The sequence below is a fragment of the Nomascus leucogenys genome, chromosome 15 (genome assembly GCF_006542625.1).
Source record: "Nomascus leucogenys isolate Asia chromosome 15, Asia_NLE_v1, whole genome shotgun sequence".
Taxonomy (NCBI): Eukaryota; Metazoa; Chordata; class Mammalia; order Primates; family Hylobatidae; genus Nomascus; species Nomascus leucogenys.
This window is the reverse complement of record NC_044395.1, coordinates 71,411,187-71,427,714: the sequence shown is the minus strand read 5'-3', so window position 1 is coordinate 71,427,714 and position 16,528 is coordinate 71,411,187. Positions and strand designations below refer to the sequence as shown.

The following is a 16,528-nucleotide window of genomic DNA, read 5'->3' as shown; positions in this document are numbered from 1 at the left end:
GTGCTTTTTGTGCCATCTTTAAGAAGTCTGAGAAATCCAAGGTCACTAAGATATCTTCTAGAAGTTTTGTGATTTTAGCTCTTACATTTAGATGTATGATCCATTTTTAGTTAATTTTTATATATAGTATTGATGGCAGTGGCAGCCCATCTGGAGCAGCTGCTGGAAAGATGCAAGCTGCAGTAAGGGAGGCCTGGCCAGGGCTGCACACTCCACAGAACCATGAAAACAGGAACAGGCTGAAGCCCCACCCACTTCTGAGTTGGTGGGGTGGGAGCCCTGCCTTCCTGGGCACAGCTGCAGCTGCCCAACCACAGATGTGGACCTGGGCATCCTTGTGCTCTCAGCGGCCCAGGAAGTCCCTTGTCCCCACAGGCTTGAAAGTGCCTGCTCCTGCTGTCTGGCCTCTCCCTGCTTCTGGCGCAGAGCAAAGTTGTGGTCAAGCCCAGATGCCGTCACAATCTGACAGGTGTGTGCATGCTTGGGGCAACACTGACATGCCAGCCCCCTGCCACTTCAGCCCCTTCTGGACTTTGGATGCTGATGAGCATGAGGGGAAGCTGAGGGGGCGCTGAGGGCAGTTCAGTGTGGGTCTGCAGGCTCCCCTTGGCACAAACAGCCTTGGTGCCATGGATAGTGGCATGAGGCAGACAGGCTCCTGAGCAAAAAGGGGTGGGTCCTCAGCAAAACCCTACCTTTAGGCAACTGAGAGTCTGAAGCCTGGGGGCTGGGCTGCCAGGTCCTCACACTGGAGTGAGAACTTATGGCACTTTTTCTGCTGCCCATGGACCAATCAGCATGCACTTCCTCCCTCTTGAGCCCATAAATACCCTAGGCTCAGCCAGACTCAAGAAACATGGGGACAACCTGCCTGCGTGTAGGAGCTACCCACTCCAGGTCTCCTCTCTGCTGAGGGCTGAGCAGACATCCTGACCACCTGCCTGCAGAAAGGAGCCACCCACTGTGGGTCTTCTCTCAGCTAAGAGCTGGGCAGACATCCGGACAACCTGCCTGCAGAAAGGAGCTACCCACTCAGAGTCTCCTGAGAGCTATACTGTCACTCAATAAAGCACCTGTTCACCCTACTCACCCTCCAGTTGTCTACATACCTCATTATTCCTGGATGTGGGACAAGAACTTGGGACCTGCCAAATGGCAGGACTGAAAGAGCTGTAACACAAACAGGGCTGAAACACCCCCTCACTCCCCGTGTTGCAAGCAATGAGGAGAGAAGAGAGAAGAACAGAAGAGCGTTGACACTTTGGGGAGCCCAGGCCTAAGAGCTCCCTGAGCCAGGACTGTAACACCCTCTTTGGGGCTCTGCATTTCCTGGCATCTCAAAGCTTCCAGGTGCCACCACGTTCCCTAGTGCCAGCAGTGGAAGCCGCTTGTGGTACTCCTGGTCCAGCCACAGCTTTGCAGGAGCCAGCGCCCATGCCAGCACCTGGAGCTGCCCGCCCCACCACAGCTGGTGTGCCTGGCTGTGCACAGCAGCCAGACCTCGCGCTCACTTGCTCACGCACCCCTCACCACTCTGCACCTGGCTCGTCCTTGGCAGGCATGGGATCTGGGCCGAGTGCAGCCTGCAAGGCCAAATGGGCAGAATGAGCCCAGTGGGCCTGAGCAAAACTCAGGCAAAGGAGCCACTGGCCACAGAGGTTTCTGGCTGGCAAAGCAACACTCCAAGGATCCTGTGACAGTATTAGGAAAGGAGCAAGATATTAAGAGATTTTTGGCATATGCTATTCAATTTTTTCAGGTTTATTTGTTGAAAAGATTATCTTTTCCCCCATTGAATTGCCTTGGCATATTTGTCGAAAATCAATTGATGACATATGTATAGATACATCTCTGGGTTCTATATACTGTTCCATTACTCTATTTTCATACCTATACTATACTGTGTTGATTAGCTCTTATTATAATGTCTTGAGATCAGGTAGTGTAAGTCCCAAAACTTTGTTTTTCTTGATGAAAGTCTTGACTATCCTAGGTCCTTTGCATTTCCATATAAATTTTAGAATTAGTTTGGTCATTTCCATCAAAAAGAAATCTGCTAGAATTTTTATTGGAATTTCCTTAAATCTGTTGGTCAATTTAGGCACAAATGATATCTTAAAAATGCTCAGTCTTCTGATTCATGAACATAATATATCCCTATTTATTTAGGTCTTCTTTAATTTCTCTTAACAATGTTTTTTATTTTTAGATTCAGGGGTACACATGTAGGTTTGTTACATGGGTATATCGAACGATGCTGAGGTTTAGGCTTCTAATGATCCAGGTCACCCAAGTGGTGAACCTAGTACCCAATAGTAGTTTTTTCAACCCTTTTGGAATCCCCAGTGTTTATTGTTCCCATCTTTGTGTCTGTGTACTCAACATTTAGCTCCTACTTATAAGTGAGAACATACGGTATTTGGTTTCCTGTTTCTGCATTATTTTGCTTAGGACAATTGCCTCCAGCTGTATTCATGTTGCTGCAAAAGATATGATCTAGTCCTTTTTGTGGTTATATAGTATTCCATGGTGTATATGTACCACATTTTCTTTATCCAATCCACTATTGATAAGCACCTGGGTTGATTCCATGTCTTTGCAATTTTATAGTTTTCAGTATACATGTCTTTCTCATCTTTGGTCAAATTTGTCCCTAAATTTGCTGCTTTGTTTTTGGCTGATAAGAGATATTTAAACATTTTCCATTTCTATTTGTTCATCACTAGTATATAGAAATACAACTGATTTTTGTATATTTGATTTTGTATCTTGCAACTTTTGTAAACTCACTTATTAGTTCTAGTAGCTTTTTTGTAGTATCCCACAATTTTCTTAGGCAAATAAATGCAGTGCTACAACTTCCTTTCCAACTTGGATGCCTTTTATGTATTTGTCTTGTTTTATTTCATTGACCAGAACTTCCAATACAATGTTTAATTGAAGGCAATTTTTACAGAGTAATATTTCTAACTCCCAGGTCCAGATTAGGCTGAACTATGGAATCTTCTTGAATTTCATATCTTTTGGAATTTACTAAATCATTATTTATACTTCATTTTTAAGCTTTTCCCTTTTCCAGTGTTCAAATATTCATCAAATGTTCAAATATTGAACCACTATCATGCTGGCTGTCAGGGAAATAATGGTGCACAAACAGGCATGGACCTAGCCCTAATGAAGTCTTACCGTACTACCGAGGCAGTTTAAAACAGGAATTAAAAACACAGGTTCAGGGTTCTGTCTGGTTGGGTTTGAATCTGGCTCTGCTCCTTAATGGTTGTTTGACCTTGGAAAAGTTAATCGACTTTTCTAAGCCTGTGTCTTAGTGAAGGTATTAATAATACCTACTCACAGGATTGCTGTGAAGATTAAACGAATTAATACCTTTAAAGTCCTTAAAATAGGGTTTGACATATAGTAAATGGTCAACGAATATTATTATTAGAGGGAAGAATTAGCTCTTCACAGGGTGAATCTACAAGTGACTGGTGAAGGAGGGGTGTCCAAACAAGAAGCATAAAAAGCAGTTTAACTGCTAAGCATAGAGGCAGCAGTGTCAGCTGTACCTGGGTTAAAATCCTTGCTCTGCTGTTTATCGTCTAGGCAACTTCAAGCAAACGACTTAAACAAGAGCAATGCCTGTAAAGTGCCTAGTGCAGTATTTGGCACACAACAGATGCTTAAAAGACAGCAATTATTGATTCAGACATCCCGAAGAGCAGTAATATCACTAACATGTGTTCATCATCATATCTATCATTTATCAAAGCTCAGGATTTTGAACCTTGTAATTACTTTTCATGCATTCCCTTATGCTTAACAACTCGGCTAGGTGAACATAATCCATTTCCTCATAAAGAAACAAGATGATCTTTGTGTATCTATGATCAGTGGGGAGGCTGGAGGTCTGGGAAGTGGTACCTTGGAGCCCAACTGTTGACCAAACCAGGGCTCTCAGTGCGGCCTTGGTCGCCAGCGGGGTGCTCGACTTTCCGCTCCGGAGACGGCACCAGGAGAGATGGGAGTCTGCCAGGCCGTTTCCATGGCCACCTCATGAAGCCCCTGCTCCGGGAGCCTGACAGGCGAGACTCCTTCGCCGCCACCTCTCGTCTCAGATGACCATCTGGGCTCGAAAGCCCTCAGGAGCTGCGGAGCGCGGGTCGGTAGGGGCGCTGCAGAGGAAGGTTGGGCGCCGTCTCCAGGCAACGCGGGGCGGGGGGGCGGAGCGGGGCTTTGCGTCACAGAGGTGCGACCGGGTCCCGGGCTGAGTCGCCGCCACCCGCAGGTCTGAGCTGCGGGCTGAGGCGGCACCGCCGCTGCCGCAGGGTGCGCGATGCCTTGAACCTGGGGTGAGCTCCGCGGCGCTGTCCTTTCGTGTTTCCTTTGCTAGCTGCTCCAGGACTCTGGGGCTGTGAAGAGAAACCCCAGCTGGCCCTCCGCTGCCGAGCCAGGCTTCCGCGGGGAGACAGGCCTGGCCCCGCCGCCCTCCTCGGGCCTCGGATTGGGGCGTGGGGATGGCTGGGGAGGCCCTTCTATTGACGCCCGTCTTCTGCCCGGCGGCTTCCAGTTGCCCGGGGTGGCGGTGGTTTGTCCCGCCTGGGGGTGGTTCTGAGGGACCCGGAGAGAGTTTCTCCTCCTCTATCCTAGAACGGTTGTTTGAATATTGCCGCCGGCTCAGTCATTCGGCCACCGGACTTAGCTGTTGGTTAAATGTCCAGGTGCGCTTGAGGAGGGGCTGAGGCGGCGTAGCAAGAGCGAGCGCTAGGGTGGCCCGCGGGCTCGGTCTCCGCCGGGCTGGACACCCAAATAAGAAACCTTTTGCCTGGGACGATAGCTCAGAAATAGCCACGTCGATCTACTTAGCCAGCCCCACACTTCTGAATTGGCTTAGGCTGCTACCCTTCCCAAAGGTCTTTCCTCGTCAAACTAGCTGCTACCTTGAGACCCGGCTAAGAAAAGAACGTTTTCTTGCTAATAATAATAAGGTAGTGTTATGCCCCTTATTAAAGGTAGTGTACCTTCTGTATTCTGACACTGTCCTATTTAGCGGTGCCAGCTAATTCAGTTCTTGCCTCTGGCATATATATAAAGCTGCTGGAACACTTTCAGTTGTTTATAATTCTTACATCTTCAGCACGAATTTATTCGTTTTCACTCCCTTCTGCCCATTCTTCTTGCTATAAAGTGACCTCTATACATTCAGAATTTCGTCTGGGGGCATGAGCTGCCACCGGCCGACGATCCTAAATTAGTCACCTCTATGTCGAAGTCACCCATCTGAGAAGTGATGCTTTCTGAATTCAGAGCTCAAAAATAGTATGGATTTTTCTCCTTTTCTTTCACATTGCCTGACTTCAGTTTCTAAAACTTTTTCTCAAGAATATGACTATATGTTTCAAAAATTAATATTTGTCATTTGGTGTAAATGAACTTTATATTTGATGTGTGTAGCCTGATCCTTCTTGGTTCCCGTCTAAATACAAACGCGCTTTCCTTCCCCTTCCCTTCCCAAAAAGGCAAGGAAGGTCCAGAGAGAATTCTTAGGACTCTAGTGTGCTTTTTCCAATATGAAATGCATTTAGTAAACACACTGTCACTGTTAGAAATCCATACTCTTAATCTCCTAGTACGGCACTCTATCCTTTTGTAGTTTCTCTCTCCCTCTCTCTCTAATACATATATATATATATTTTTCTGATCAAGATCTTTGATCCTGGAACAGGCATTCCAGACTCTGTAGTGACTCTGGCCTAATTATTTCACTATGTATCTATGTTAACCTGTCTTGAAAAAAAAAAAGTTGGTATCTGTTTACAGATCTACAGTTTGAGTAAACAATGAATAATAAAGTAAATAATATCCTTAGGGACCCAGTCAGTAGTACTTGGTATTTATTACTGATGTTAAAGTTGACTTGACAATGAAAATCATTGATGTTTATTTCAATTAAATCCTTTTAACTGAGGTTGATACAAAATTTGATGGAGAACTGGTTTCAGAGAGGTTTTTAAAATACTACAGTACAGTACTTGTCATTTAGTCATTTTGGTGCATTTTCAGCCTTTTCCATTTTGCTTTAGTTATTTTATGAATGAATTATGGTTTAAATTTTTAGGAGTTTTTGAGCAGTTTTTTCGTTTTTGCTTTGCCAATTACCCATGATGTAATTTTTATATTTTTATAAGGAATATTTGAACTACCACAATTCATTTGTTAGAAAAATAAGTGATTCACTATGTACCACCCACTAGAGAATGTGGCATTTTTGGAATCCTTGATCTTGTGCATTTCAAAATAACAGTTCTTTATTTAGAAAATCCTTCAAATGCTTTTTGAAAGCATATTTTTATCTTGCAAAAAATGACTGTGTTATAGGTGGCACAATAATATGAGAGCTGCTAGTTCTTTGAGAAATCTTAACCAGAAATTCGTCTTTTGTTGAATTCTATGCCAGTGGTTTGCAAATTATGTTTCTATGCAATACCACTGTTGCATGGCCTAGGGGGAAGTATCTTGTTAATATCAAATAGTAAATGTTTCCCAGTTTACATAAGCATTAATTTAATGACAGATTTTCACAGTTTTACATTTTCTTTCATACATATTTTTAACTTCTGCTTCTCTCCAACCTAGTACTAATAGATGACTGACCAAATTAACAAAAGTCAAAAGAATACCAAGTGAATAATAATAAAACAAAAACTGCCAATGGTATTTACTGCATTTATTCAGTAAACATCTATTGAGTGCTTGTGTATCTGCCAAAAGAGAGACCATGGCTGCTCTCCTCAAGAAGCTCACTAGAGGGAAATGGCCAAGTGACTTAACGAATGTCATAGTATGATAGAAATATGTGCAGTCACCAAAGAGGGACACTGAAAAGCTGTGGTGGGTGACTAGAGGATGGCCTCAACAGATTGTTTTTGTGACATGCACTCTGTGTTGTGGTTTTATATTGTATATAGATCACAGAGTCATATCTTATTTTCACACCCATATAATGATAGATGTTAATATGTATCAATATTTTATGATTTTCAAAATAAACTAAATGTCAAGCCCTCTTTCTGGAACCAGGTTGAAAACCACTTTTGCAGGCTCTCTCAAGTCGTCTCTAGATAGTGTTGCATTTTAATCCAAGGAGTTAGTGATGAAGTTTCCCAGATACCAAGTACAGTTACAAGATAAGTTAATATGCTGCCTCAAATTATAAACTTTACTCAAAGCTAGGGCAGCAGATGAAAACAATGCTGAAACAAAGGGGATCATTTTCTATTAATAACTCAATAAATAAGCAACTAACCCCTTTTCAAATATGATTTTGGTGGGTAATGTAGGGTAGCAAAATATGCCACTTTGGCATAAGGATTATTTTGAGTTAGAGGCACATTGAAAAGCAGCAGATGTAAGAAGGGCCCACTGACCCTCCTAACTCTTCCTGAAGGCTGGACATAAAACAGCCATGTGAAAGATGTCCTCTCTATGCCAGGAGGAAGACATTATCATTACCAGAGGTGGGCAATCAAAGCTGAGAGAAATGTGTTCAAAGAAGCCTTCTTAAAGTAACCCTTATCTTCCTAGTCACTTTTCTATGATTAACTGCCCCAGCGCAAACCCTTGTGTCTTGTCATGTTTTCACAGTTTACTTCTCCTTTGTCCAATCTACTATGTAAGCTTTTGGCCTTAATTACTTTTTTTAGTCCTTATTTTTCTTGAGGGCTCCTGTATATGTATAAAAATTACTAAATAAAATTTCTATGTTTTTCTCCTGTTAATCTATCTTAGGTTAGTTTAATTCTTGGGCCCAGCTGGAGACCCTAAGAGAGCAGAGGGAGAGAAATTCTATCTCCCCTATACCATGTTGGTTAAATTATCATAGGTATTTATATTAAATATTGAGACTATATATTTCAAAAGTTCAGTTTTTTTCTTTGTTAAGTAATGTAGATATTATTCAAAGTTTCAGCCTGCTTGACTAGAATCTTAATTACATTTTCGTTAAATTGGTACAGGAATGTTAGAGGAAGGTTCAGTTTCATTTTGGGAATAAAATGTTAGGTTAGAGGTCACCCACTCCACTTCCCACCCAGGTAAAAATCCCTATAATACTTATTAGATGTACTTCTAATCTTTACCTAAACACTTCCATACTTCCAGTGAGAGGGAGCTCACATGTAGCAGCCATTTCCACTTCTGGATGGTGGGACATGCTTATAATCAACAAAAATCTGCCTTTCTAATTTATACTTACTATACTTATTGGCCATCCTGTTCTCTGTAAATGAATCTTGTTTTTCCACATATTTAAACAAATTTATATTGCTTCATTTTTACCAAACTATGACTAGAATAAACCTTTTTTTTTCTATGCCCATGAATATGTTCTAATTTATGAGTTTCCTTTAAAGCCAACTGCTTAGAGCTGAATACAGACTTTTCAGTGTGGCCTAACCATTGCAGAGCATAATGGACTAGTAGGCTGCTTGCTCAAGATATCTGCTTTTAGCAAGAGTTTAGGATTATTTTAGCATACTTGTTGCCCCTGTTATACTGTTGACTTATTTTGATTAAAAACCCCAGACTTGACCGGGTGTGGCAGCTCATGCCTGTAATCCCAGTACTCTGGGAGGCCGAGGTGGGAGGATTGCTTGAGCCCAGGAGTTTGTTACCAGACTGGGCAACATAGGGAGACTCCATCTCTTTAAAAAACACAAAAACAAAAACCCAGACCTTCTATATTTTAACTGCTTTTGAGCACATCTTACATATGTGTTTTTGTGCAGTTGGCTCTTCAGGATTTAACTTTTAGTCATATTAAATATTCATTTAAGCACATAAGTGTCTGTTTTAGTCTTGATCCTATTATTCACTAGATATTATTCATTTATTCCAGTTTTGGTCATCCGCAGATTGGGCAGGCATACAGTCTTTGGATCATCAACAAAAATGTTAAACAGCCCAACTCTTGGTGCCAGTTTCCCTCTCCCTTTGCCTCTCTGCTTTAGTCATTGTGGCCTTTTTAAAAATTACCTCAAAGTCACCGTGCTGCTTCCTGTCTCAGGCACTTTTCATAACGTCTGCCTGGAGTGTCCTCCTTTTGCCATGTCCCTACCTCTTTTTTAATCCCTAACTCTGACCATTCTGAACTCAAGTAAATGTTGTTTGCCCAGGGACTTCTTCCCTGATACAAAACTAGGTCAAGTCCCCCTTTTATAGGCTTTCACAGCACCTGTACTTGTTCACCTAGCACTTCTCATTTTGTCATTATACATTTATTTGTGTGGTTACTGTCTCTTCTCCACTGTATTGGATGCTCCACAGTGGCAAGAACCATGTTTCTTTTGTTCACTGTTGTATCTCCAGAACATAAGCACCAGGCACGTGCTACTTGTTGAATTTAATTTTAAAAAAGTCCTGTAACACAGTGGCTCCCTAATACCAGTCTGCAACCCTTGGCTCCTGATGATGTGTTCACAAGTTTGGATTCGATCAAGAAAAATAAGGACAATGTGTAGTATACCTGGTAAATATGTGGTATACCTCATTGTGAAGTTATTGCCCTTCTTGGGAAAGACTTTTTTTCTAATATTATATACTACTTTTCAGGTTATAAGTTCTTTTTAAGATTTTTTTTAAGTTTTGGGGAATTTTTGTTTATTTTTGGAAACTGTCCTTGCTTAGAATTAAAAGAAGTATCCAACACCATGGTGCTTTGAGATTTTACTAGTCTTTGAAATTCAGCAATCACTGTTGTTGACTGCCCTAGAGACCTCTTCTAAGCTAAGATCTTTAATTGTTTCTTCTTGGATATAGTTGCTGTAAATCCACTTGGCTATATTTACATACAATTTGACTTCAGGGATTTTTTTTTTTTTTTTTGGCCTGGATCTTCCTCAACAACTTCCTTTCATTTATCTCTATAATGTGATATTTTATTATTACCAAGTAGGCTCAGATTCAAAACTGTTGTTTTTTTTTTTATTATTACAATTGTCCTTTTCCTATTTTAGGTAACTAAAGGAATAAACTTCAAATACAGTATATTAAATTTTAATACCTAAAGGAAATTTTACATATTTTTGGGTTACTAACTTCATAAAGTTATATATATTTTAAATTTATAACGTTATTTTTTGATTAATGATAAAGCAATCTTCCTACCAAAACTTTTTCTATAAGAGTATTACTGTTTCACCTGCTTTATGTGATATGAGTGTTAATTTGGATGAAATGAAATGATAGTCTTTGATGGATAAATAAAATAGAATTTCTTGGGGGGGCATCTGATTTTGGGGGCATTTAAAAATTTGATAATTAGATATATATTTTGGGGGTACCTAAAAGAGTTAATGAACAAAAGAGCTATCTTTTTCCAAGCAGAAAATGTGAGGTGGTTAAAATATCTAACATTTTAATTTTCTTAAGTTTTTCAAGCCACAAGTCTATTTATATATTTTTAAAAATTAAAACTAAGGTACACATCTATAAATAAAGTAATTCAATAACAAAATTATTTAGCTGATGTAAATATATTGTGAGCCAGTATGTCATAGTGGATAAGAATGTAAGTACTAGAATCTGAAAAACAAATTCAGAGTTCACTTTCACCACTTATAGCTGTGTAACTTTAGATAAATCACCTAGCTCACTTTCCCTGTCTATGGGAAATAGGTAGGGGTGTAATATTGTCTACCTCTTAGGATTGTTGTGAGAAGTAATTGACATAATATACGGAAAACAGTTTGGAGCCTGACATGTGGTAAGCAGTCAGGAAATGTTCTTAGGAAAATTATAGAAGGTAGACAAACTTCCTCTTAAATAAAATTACTTGAATGCGTGTGCGTGTGTGTGTGTGTGCGCACGCACATGCACATGTGCTTTAGTGGTTTTTGACTTGGTAAAATTATAAGAATTAGAGGTTCATCACCCTCCCAATAATATATAAGTAAATCCTGTTTTCTCATTTAGCTATGTGAATCTGAAAACAGAGTCATTTAAATTCTACCTTAGACTCATGTAGGTCTACTCAACTCTCACTTAAAGGTGTTCCTAGTTTTTCTTTATTTTTTTGAAGAATGAGTATATTGCCGTTTTTGTATTATATGTAAAAGTAACTTTTCTGTATATTTGACAGAAACTATGTGAAGCAACACTCTTTCTGGATTTTGAAAGACATCGTTTCATCATGGGACAGCAAATTTCGGATCAGACACAGTTGGTTATTAACAAGTTACCAGAAAAAGTAGCAAAACATGTTACATTGGTTCGAGAGAGTGGCTCCTTAACTTATGAAGAATTTCTTGGGAGAGTAGCTGAGCTTAATGATGTGTAAGCCTTGCTCTTTTTGTTTTTCATTTTTCCTCTTGTTGTATGTAAGCTCCATATGCCATGGCTGTGTAAGATATAACCAGAGTTATTGATTGGTAAGACTTAATGTTTTCAGTTAGCATTAACAAATACTTATTGAGTATCTATTATAAGTTGACTTTCTATGTAGCTTTTTAAAAGTATGTAATGGGGACAGAAGAGATGGAAAGAACTTAAAATGGAACCTGGAACACAGCACAGGCATATTGAAGCAATTCTAGGATACAGTAGTACATACATCCCAGCATCTCAATTTTATACCAATAGACTCTTGTTTGAAAGCACTAAAGGTTTGCATAACAAAATGGAATATGAGAATTAGCCATTCTAGAGAAAGACTCCTAGGATAGTCAAAGGTAACGCTGAGAAGGTTTCTGTACATGAAGCAATTCATTCGTGTGTGTGTGTATATATACACACACACACATACATATATACTGTTTTTTTACTGTGTCGTTATTTTGCCAGAGGAATACATATGTAGTAATAGCTTATTTCCATCACTGAGAAATAATATATTTCATTTATTCATATTTTCTAATTAGTTAACACCTTTAAATTTCTACTTAACTTTGACTAAATTTCTAAAGTGAAATATTAATTTTTCTGCCTTCTTAAAGAGCACACCTAATACAACTTAGTCTTCTAATTATTTATTTATTTATCAGTTTTGGTATTGATCTATGTAGAAGCTGTGAAAATATATAAGGCTCTTTGTCTCTGAATGCCCCCAGACCACTGTGCTTTTAAAATATGACTTTTTTGCTGTTTATTTTCTCCCTTGGTGACAATTGGGCAGATGTCATATCTTTCTTTTAAATCTGCCTCTAGCAACATCCACATCTACCTTTATTTATATATATCTTCTAACCCCTGGGAGTATAATTAGAACCTATGGAGTCACCTCTTAAATGAGATCTTAAAGGTTCTCTGTTTAGTCTCTTCAACTTAGCTAACATTCACTAAGCACATAGTATGTGCAAGGCCCTCTGCTAAGGATTGGACCTCTTAACTGAGGGCTAAGTTGATTACACGGGTATTAATGGCATGTCCACCTCTCTGAATCTCAGTTTTCCTGTTATCCCATATTACCTCTCCTTAAACCTTAAAAATGCGAATGAAATCGACTAGCAGTTCAGGACCACTTAGTATATAAACTTACAGTACTGTAGTCACTATTAATAGTTTAAGAGAAGATATATGAACCCACTCCATAGGCATTACAACCATGGTGTTAGGTGATAAGAGACATACTTAGCAATCTGGAACACATTAGATAAGCTTGATATACTGTCTTTATGTGAAGACATACTGTCTTTATTGGGAAGAATAAAGACTGTCTTAAAAGTTATCTTAGAAGATAGTTTCTTTTAAGAAGACTGGATTGCATTCATTAAAACAAAACAATATATTGTTGTGGGATGTGTGTCTTTGTGTGTGTAGGAAATGAACTAAACTATTCCCAGTGCTTGTCTCTCAGTTGGGAGATGGTGGGAAAAGAGGGCAGAGAGGGAGATTTTACATTTTACTCTGTGTATTTATGTATTTTTTGTGCTAAAAATATAGTCATTGGTTTTAAAAACTCTAGCATTTTACTTATTTTTTTTAATTTATCCAAAGGGTATTGTGCAAAGCATTAATTCTGGGACCATATTTTTAAAGAATTTTAAAAATAGGATTCTAAATTTAGTAATATAAGAGTGGAATGCTTTGTTATGTTTATGTTTTCAACTCTTATGAGCAGTAATCAATGACATTTACCATTCCTTTAGAGTCTTGGAATTTATATTCATAAACCCAGTCTATTGTATAAAATTTTGCCCCTTAGCCTAAAGATACAGGTATTAGATAAAATGTACCCTATAAAAACCATCCACAAACTAAGCTTACAGTGTGATACAGAGGTCTTCCTTTTATTTATTTAGCACAGGATATTTCTGACTGGATTTGATTCTTAAAACCAATTCCCATGGGTCAGAGTTGGCATTGCAGACGTGCAATGATCTCCGAGAACTGTAGAATTAAACCTATACAGGATGAAGCTTGGCAGCTAGAAAACAGAGCTGGAAACTGGCACGGCTGAATTATTTTCACCGAAGACTTTGTTTCCTAAGGCTAGTTGCTTAACTTTCGATGGCCTCATTTTATTTAGCTGTTAGTTGAGTGTGATATCCCCACTGGTGCTCAGAGAGAGTTGTTAGTAATGATAAAAGGGAACTGCAATACTTAAGCATGTCTTTGAACTTATTTAAATTAATGTTGATAGCATGATATCATTTATCTTCTAAAAGTGATATATTTTTATGTTAAAATCCTGTAGCTCTCTAAATTAAAATTACTCTGCTAGGGGAGGACAGTAGAGCTATATATAAAGTGTCTCAAATCATTTGTTTTACTTGATCTAGCCCCAAATTATCTGAACAAAAATTTTCAAGAGGTTTGTTAGTATCATTGTTTAAACAAGGACTAAACCAAGAGCAAGATGTTTTTCATGCTTTATATACGTCTGAGGCAACAGTAAAAAAATTTTGATAAATGACACTAGCTAACCTTTTTTTTTTTTTTTTTTTGAGACTGAGTCTCACTGTCACCCAGGCTGGAGTGCAATGGCATGATCTTGGCTCACTACAACCTCCGCCTGTCGTGTTCAAGCAATGCTCCTGCCTCAGCCTCCTGAGTAGCTGGGATTACAGGTGCGCACCACCACGCCCAGCTAATTTTTGTATTTTTAGTAGAGACGGGGTTTCACCATGTTGGTCAGGCTGGACTCGAACTCCTGCCTCGTGATCTGCCTGCCTTGGCCTCCCAAAGTGCTGGGATTACAGGCATGAGCCACTGCCCTGGCCAACCTTTTTTTTAAGTCCCTGATTTCTAAGACTTGTTTTTCCTAAATGTCTTTGTTAGAAATTTAAAGACCATTGAGATATAGATGTGACAAAGAGAGATTTATAAATATCATGCCAGCAAGCTGTTGACTTTAAAAACCTTAGAAATTAAGTTGCATGTTTATGTTCAAAATATTCTCTATCCCTGTTTTAAGAATCCAGTTATTATAATCATTATTATTTGTCTTTTTGTGTTTCTTCGTATTTCCTTCTCTGAAATTGTTTCTTGAATCTAGTTTCATGGCTGTATTATTTTATTAATATATAATTTTTCATAAAATTAACATGTTCTTGTCTCTTTTCAGAACGGCTAAAGTGGCTTCTGGCCAGGAAAAACATCTTCTCTTTGAGGTACAACCTGGGTCTGATTCCTCTGCTTTTTGGAAAGTGGTTGTACGGGTGGTCTGTACCAAGGTGAGACTGATGGAGACTTCTGCCTCTGAGCTTAAGCTATTTTGGTGGCTAGAACTGTATTTAATAGTGTAAGATAATATAATGCATATACATTTTAATAACTTGGTGGTTTTATAAAACATAGTTTTGTTACTGTTTTTGCCTTCTAACTAGCTGTTTGAATCTTAGGGTTGTCTAATTGCTATACAGCAGGGGTTTTTATAATCAAATTCTTTTTTGCCTCAATATCTCTAACCATTACATCATACTAATGTATCTCTGTTTTTGGGTCTTTAGCTGGCTGTGGAGTGCTAAGGTGACATCCTATTTAGCTCTAAGATGATACCTTAAAAATTAATGTTATCTTGAGATCATTTCTTTTAAGAATACATTCATTCATTAAAAAGAAAAAAGATCCATTGAAAGAGTTTTTTTGTTTTTTAGTAATTTTTAGTTATGGGATAGATTTTTTGCCAGCTGTCATTGAGTATTAGAAAGCCTCAACCACCACTGAGTAGATTCAGATAGAAATTTCTTAACCTTTCTAAGGCTACAAACCTTTTCATTAAATGAAGGCATGAATTTTATTAGGCTACCTCCTATCCCCACCCCAGCTCTAAAACAAAGAACAAAATCATCCATATGCATATAAACCATAAATTGGGCATTCATGAATGCTCTGAAGTTCATTCCCAACTGACCCATAAAGACTCCTTGGGTTAGGACATTTTTCCTTTGACTCACGGACCCTGGAGGTTACCCAAATAATATGCCTTATTTCCTCAGTAGATTGTCAGTTTTACCCACACTATGTTTTGCTTCCAGTTTATTCAAATAAACATTTGAGCACAGGTGTGAGAGGCACTAGGAATATATGATAAGACAGATTTCATGCTCTCAAGCAGACTGATCTCTCTCTTCTGATCTAGATTATCACAGATTTTGTATTAATCTCTATACTTCCAGACTCTTCTCCAAATTCTAATTTATGCTGCTGTGAGATTAACCTTTCTAAAGCACAACTCTCATCAGATTACTGCCTTGCTTGAAATTCCTCAGTAATTCCTTCTTGCCTTCCAAATAGTCCCAACTCCTACAATATGACTCCAAACTGTCTTTTCTGCATTAGTCACAATGACCTTCTTTTGCTCTGCATTCTTATCAGGCTTAACTAACTTAAGACTGTATCATTGTTAGTTTTCTTTTCCAGTTCAGTGCTTATGCTTATTGTGTTTTCTCAACTAGGATGTCCATTCCTTCCATTAGGAAGTCACGGAAAATTCCTGTTAAACCAGTTTAAACAAAAACAATACTTATTTTCTCACTTATCGAGAAATCCTAGCTCCGTAGACTAACTGCAGGATTGGTTAAATTAAAGACCCGGCAGATGTCACTTCTGAACTCACTGGTCAGTATTGGGTCATATCCCCTTCATACACCTACACTGACAGAGGGAATATGATTAGCATGATTGGTTTAGATTAGACTAACCAGGATTGACTCCTGCGTCATTTCAGGAAATGGTGGACACAAAAACAAAATCAGGTTCTGCTGGCAATGAAAAGAAGGAATGGTATTTGGATAATCAGCCAATAGTTTCTGCCACATCTTTTATTTCTGCATCTCTAAACCTGATGTCTCTTTAAAGGTCCACCTCAAATACCATCTCATCCATTAAGTCTTCCTGAATAGGAGTTCTCTTGTCTCTTCCAGATTCCAACAGCACATTATTTATACTTTATAATTCTGCATTATGAAAAAAGTTGTTTAGGTTCTTAGCTCCCCTTTAGAGAGTAAGCTCCTGAGGGCAGGAACTGTGTCTAGATTCGTTGTTATATCTCTTACAGCCTGTAATACAGTGCTTTACACATAGTAGGAACTCA

General features: G+C 38.9%; 1 protein-coding gene and 1 long non-coding RNA gene across 2 annotated transcripts in view; one reads left to right on the top strand and one right to left on the bottom strand.

Annotated features, from left to right (window-relative positions):
* The window catches only part of LOC115830492, a 60,189-nt gene extending 55,954 nt beyond the window's left edge, over nt 1-4,235 (bottom strand). Inside the window, exon 1 of the long non-coding RNA XR_004026045.1 lies at nt 3,922-4,235. This is a non-coding gene — a long non-coding RNA (uncharacterized LOC115830492). The remainder of the gene's footprint in view (nt 1-3,921) is intronic.
* RNF141 (ring finger protein 141) overlaps nt 4,220-16,528 on the top strand; it is a 29,442-nt gene continuing 17,133 nt past the window's right edge. Inside the window, exons 1-3 of the mRNA XM_003254936.4 lie at nt 4,220-4,349; nt 11,135-11,328; nt 14,558-14,666. Coding sequence (XP_003254984.1) covers nt 11,186-11,328; nt 14,558-14,666 — 252 coding nt within the window. The 5' untranslated portion in view covers nt 4,220-4,349; nt 11,135-11,185. The remainder of the gene's footprint in view (nt 4,350-11,134; nt 11,329-14,557; nt 14,667-16,528) is intronic.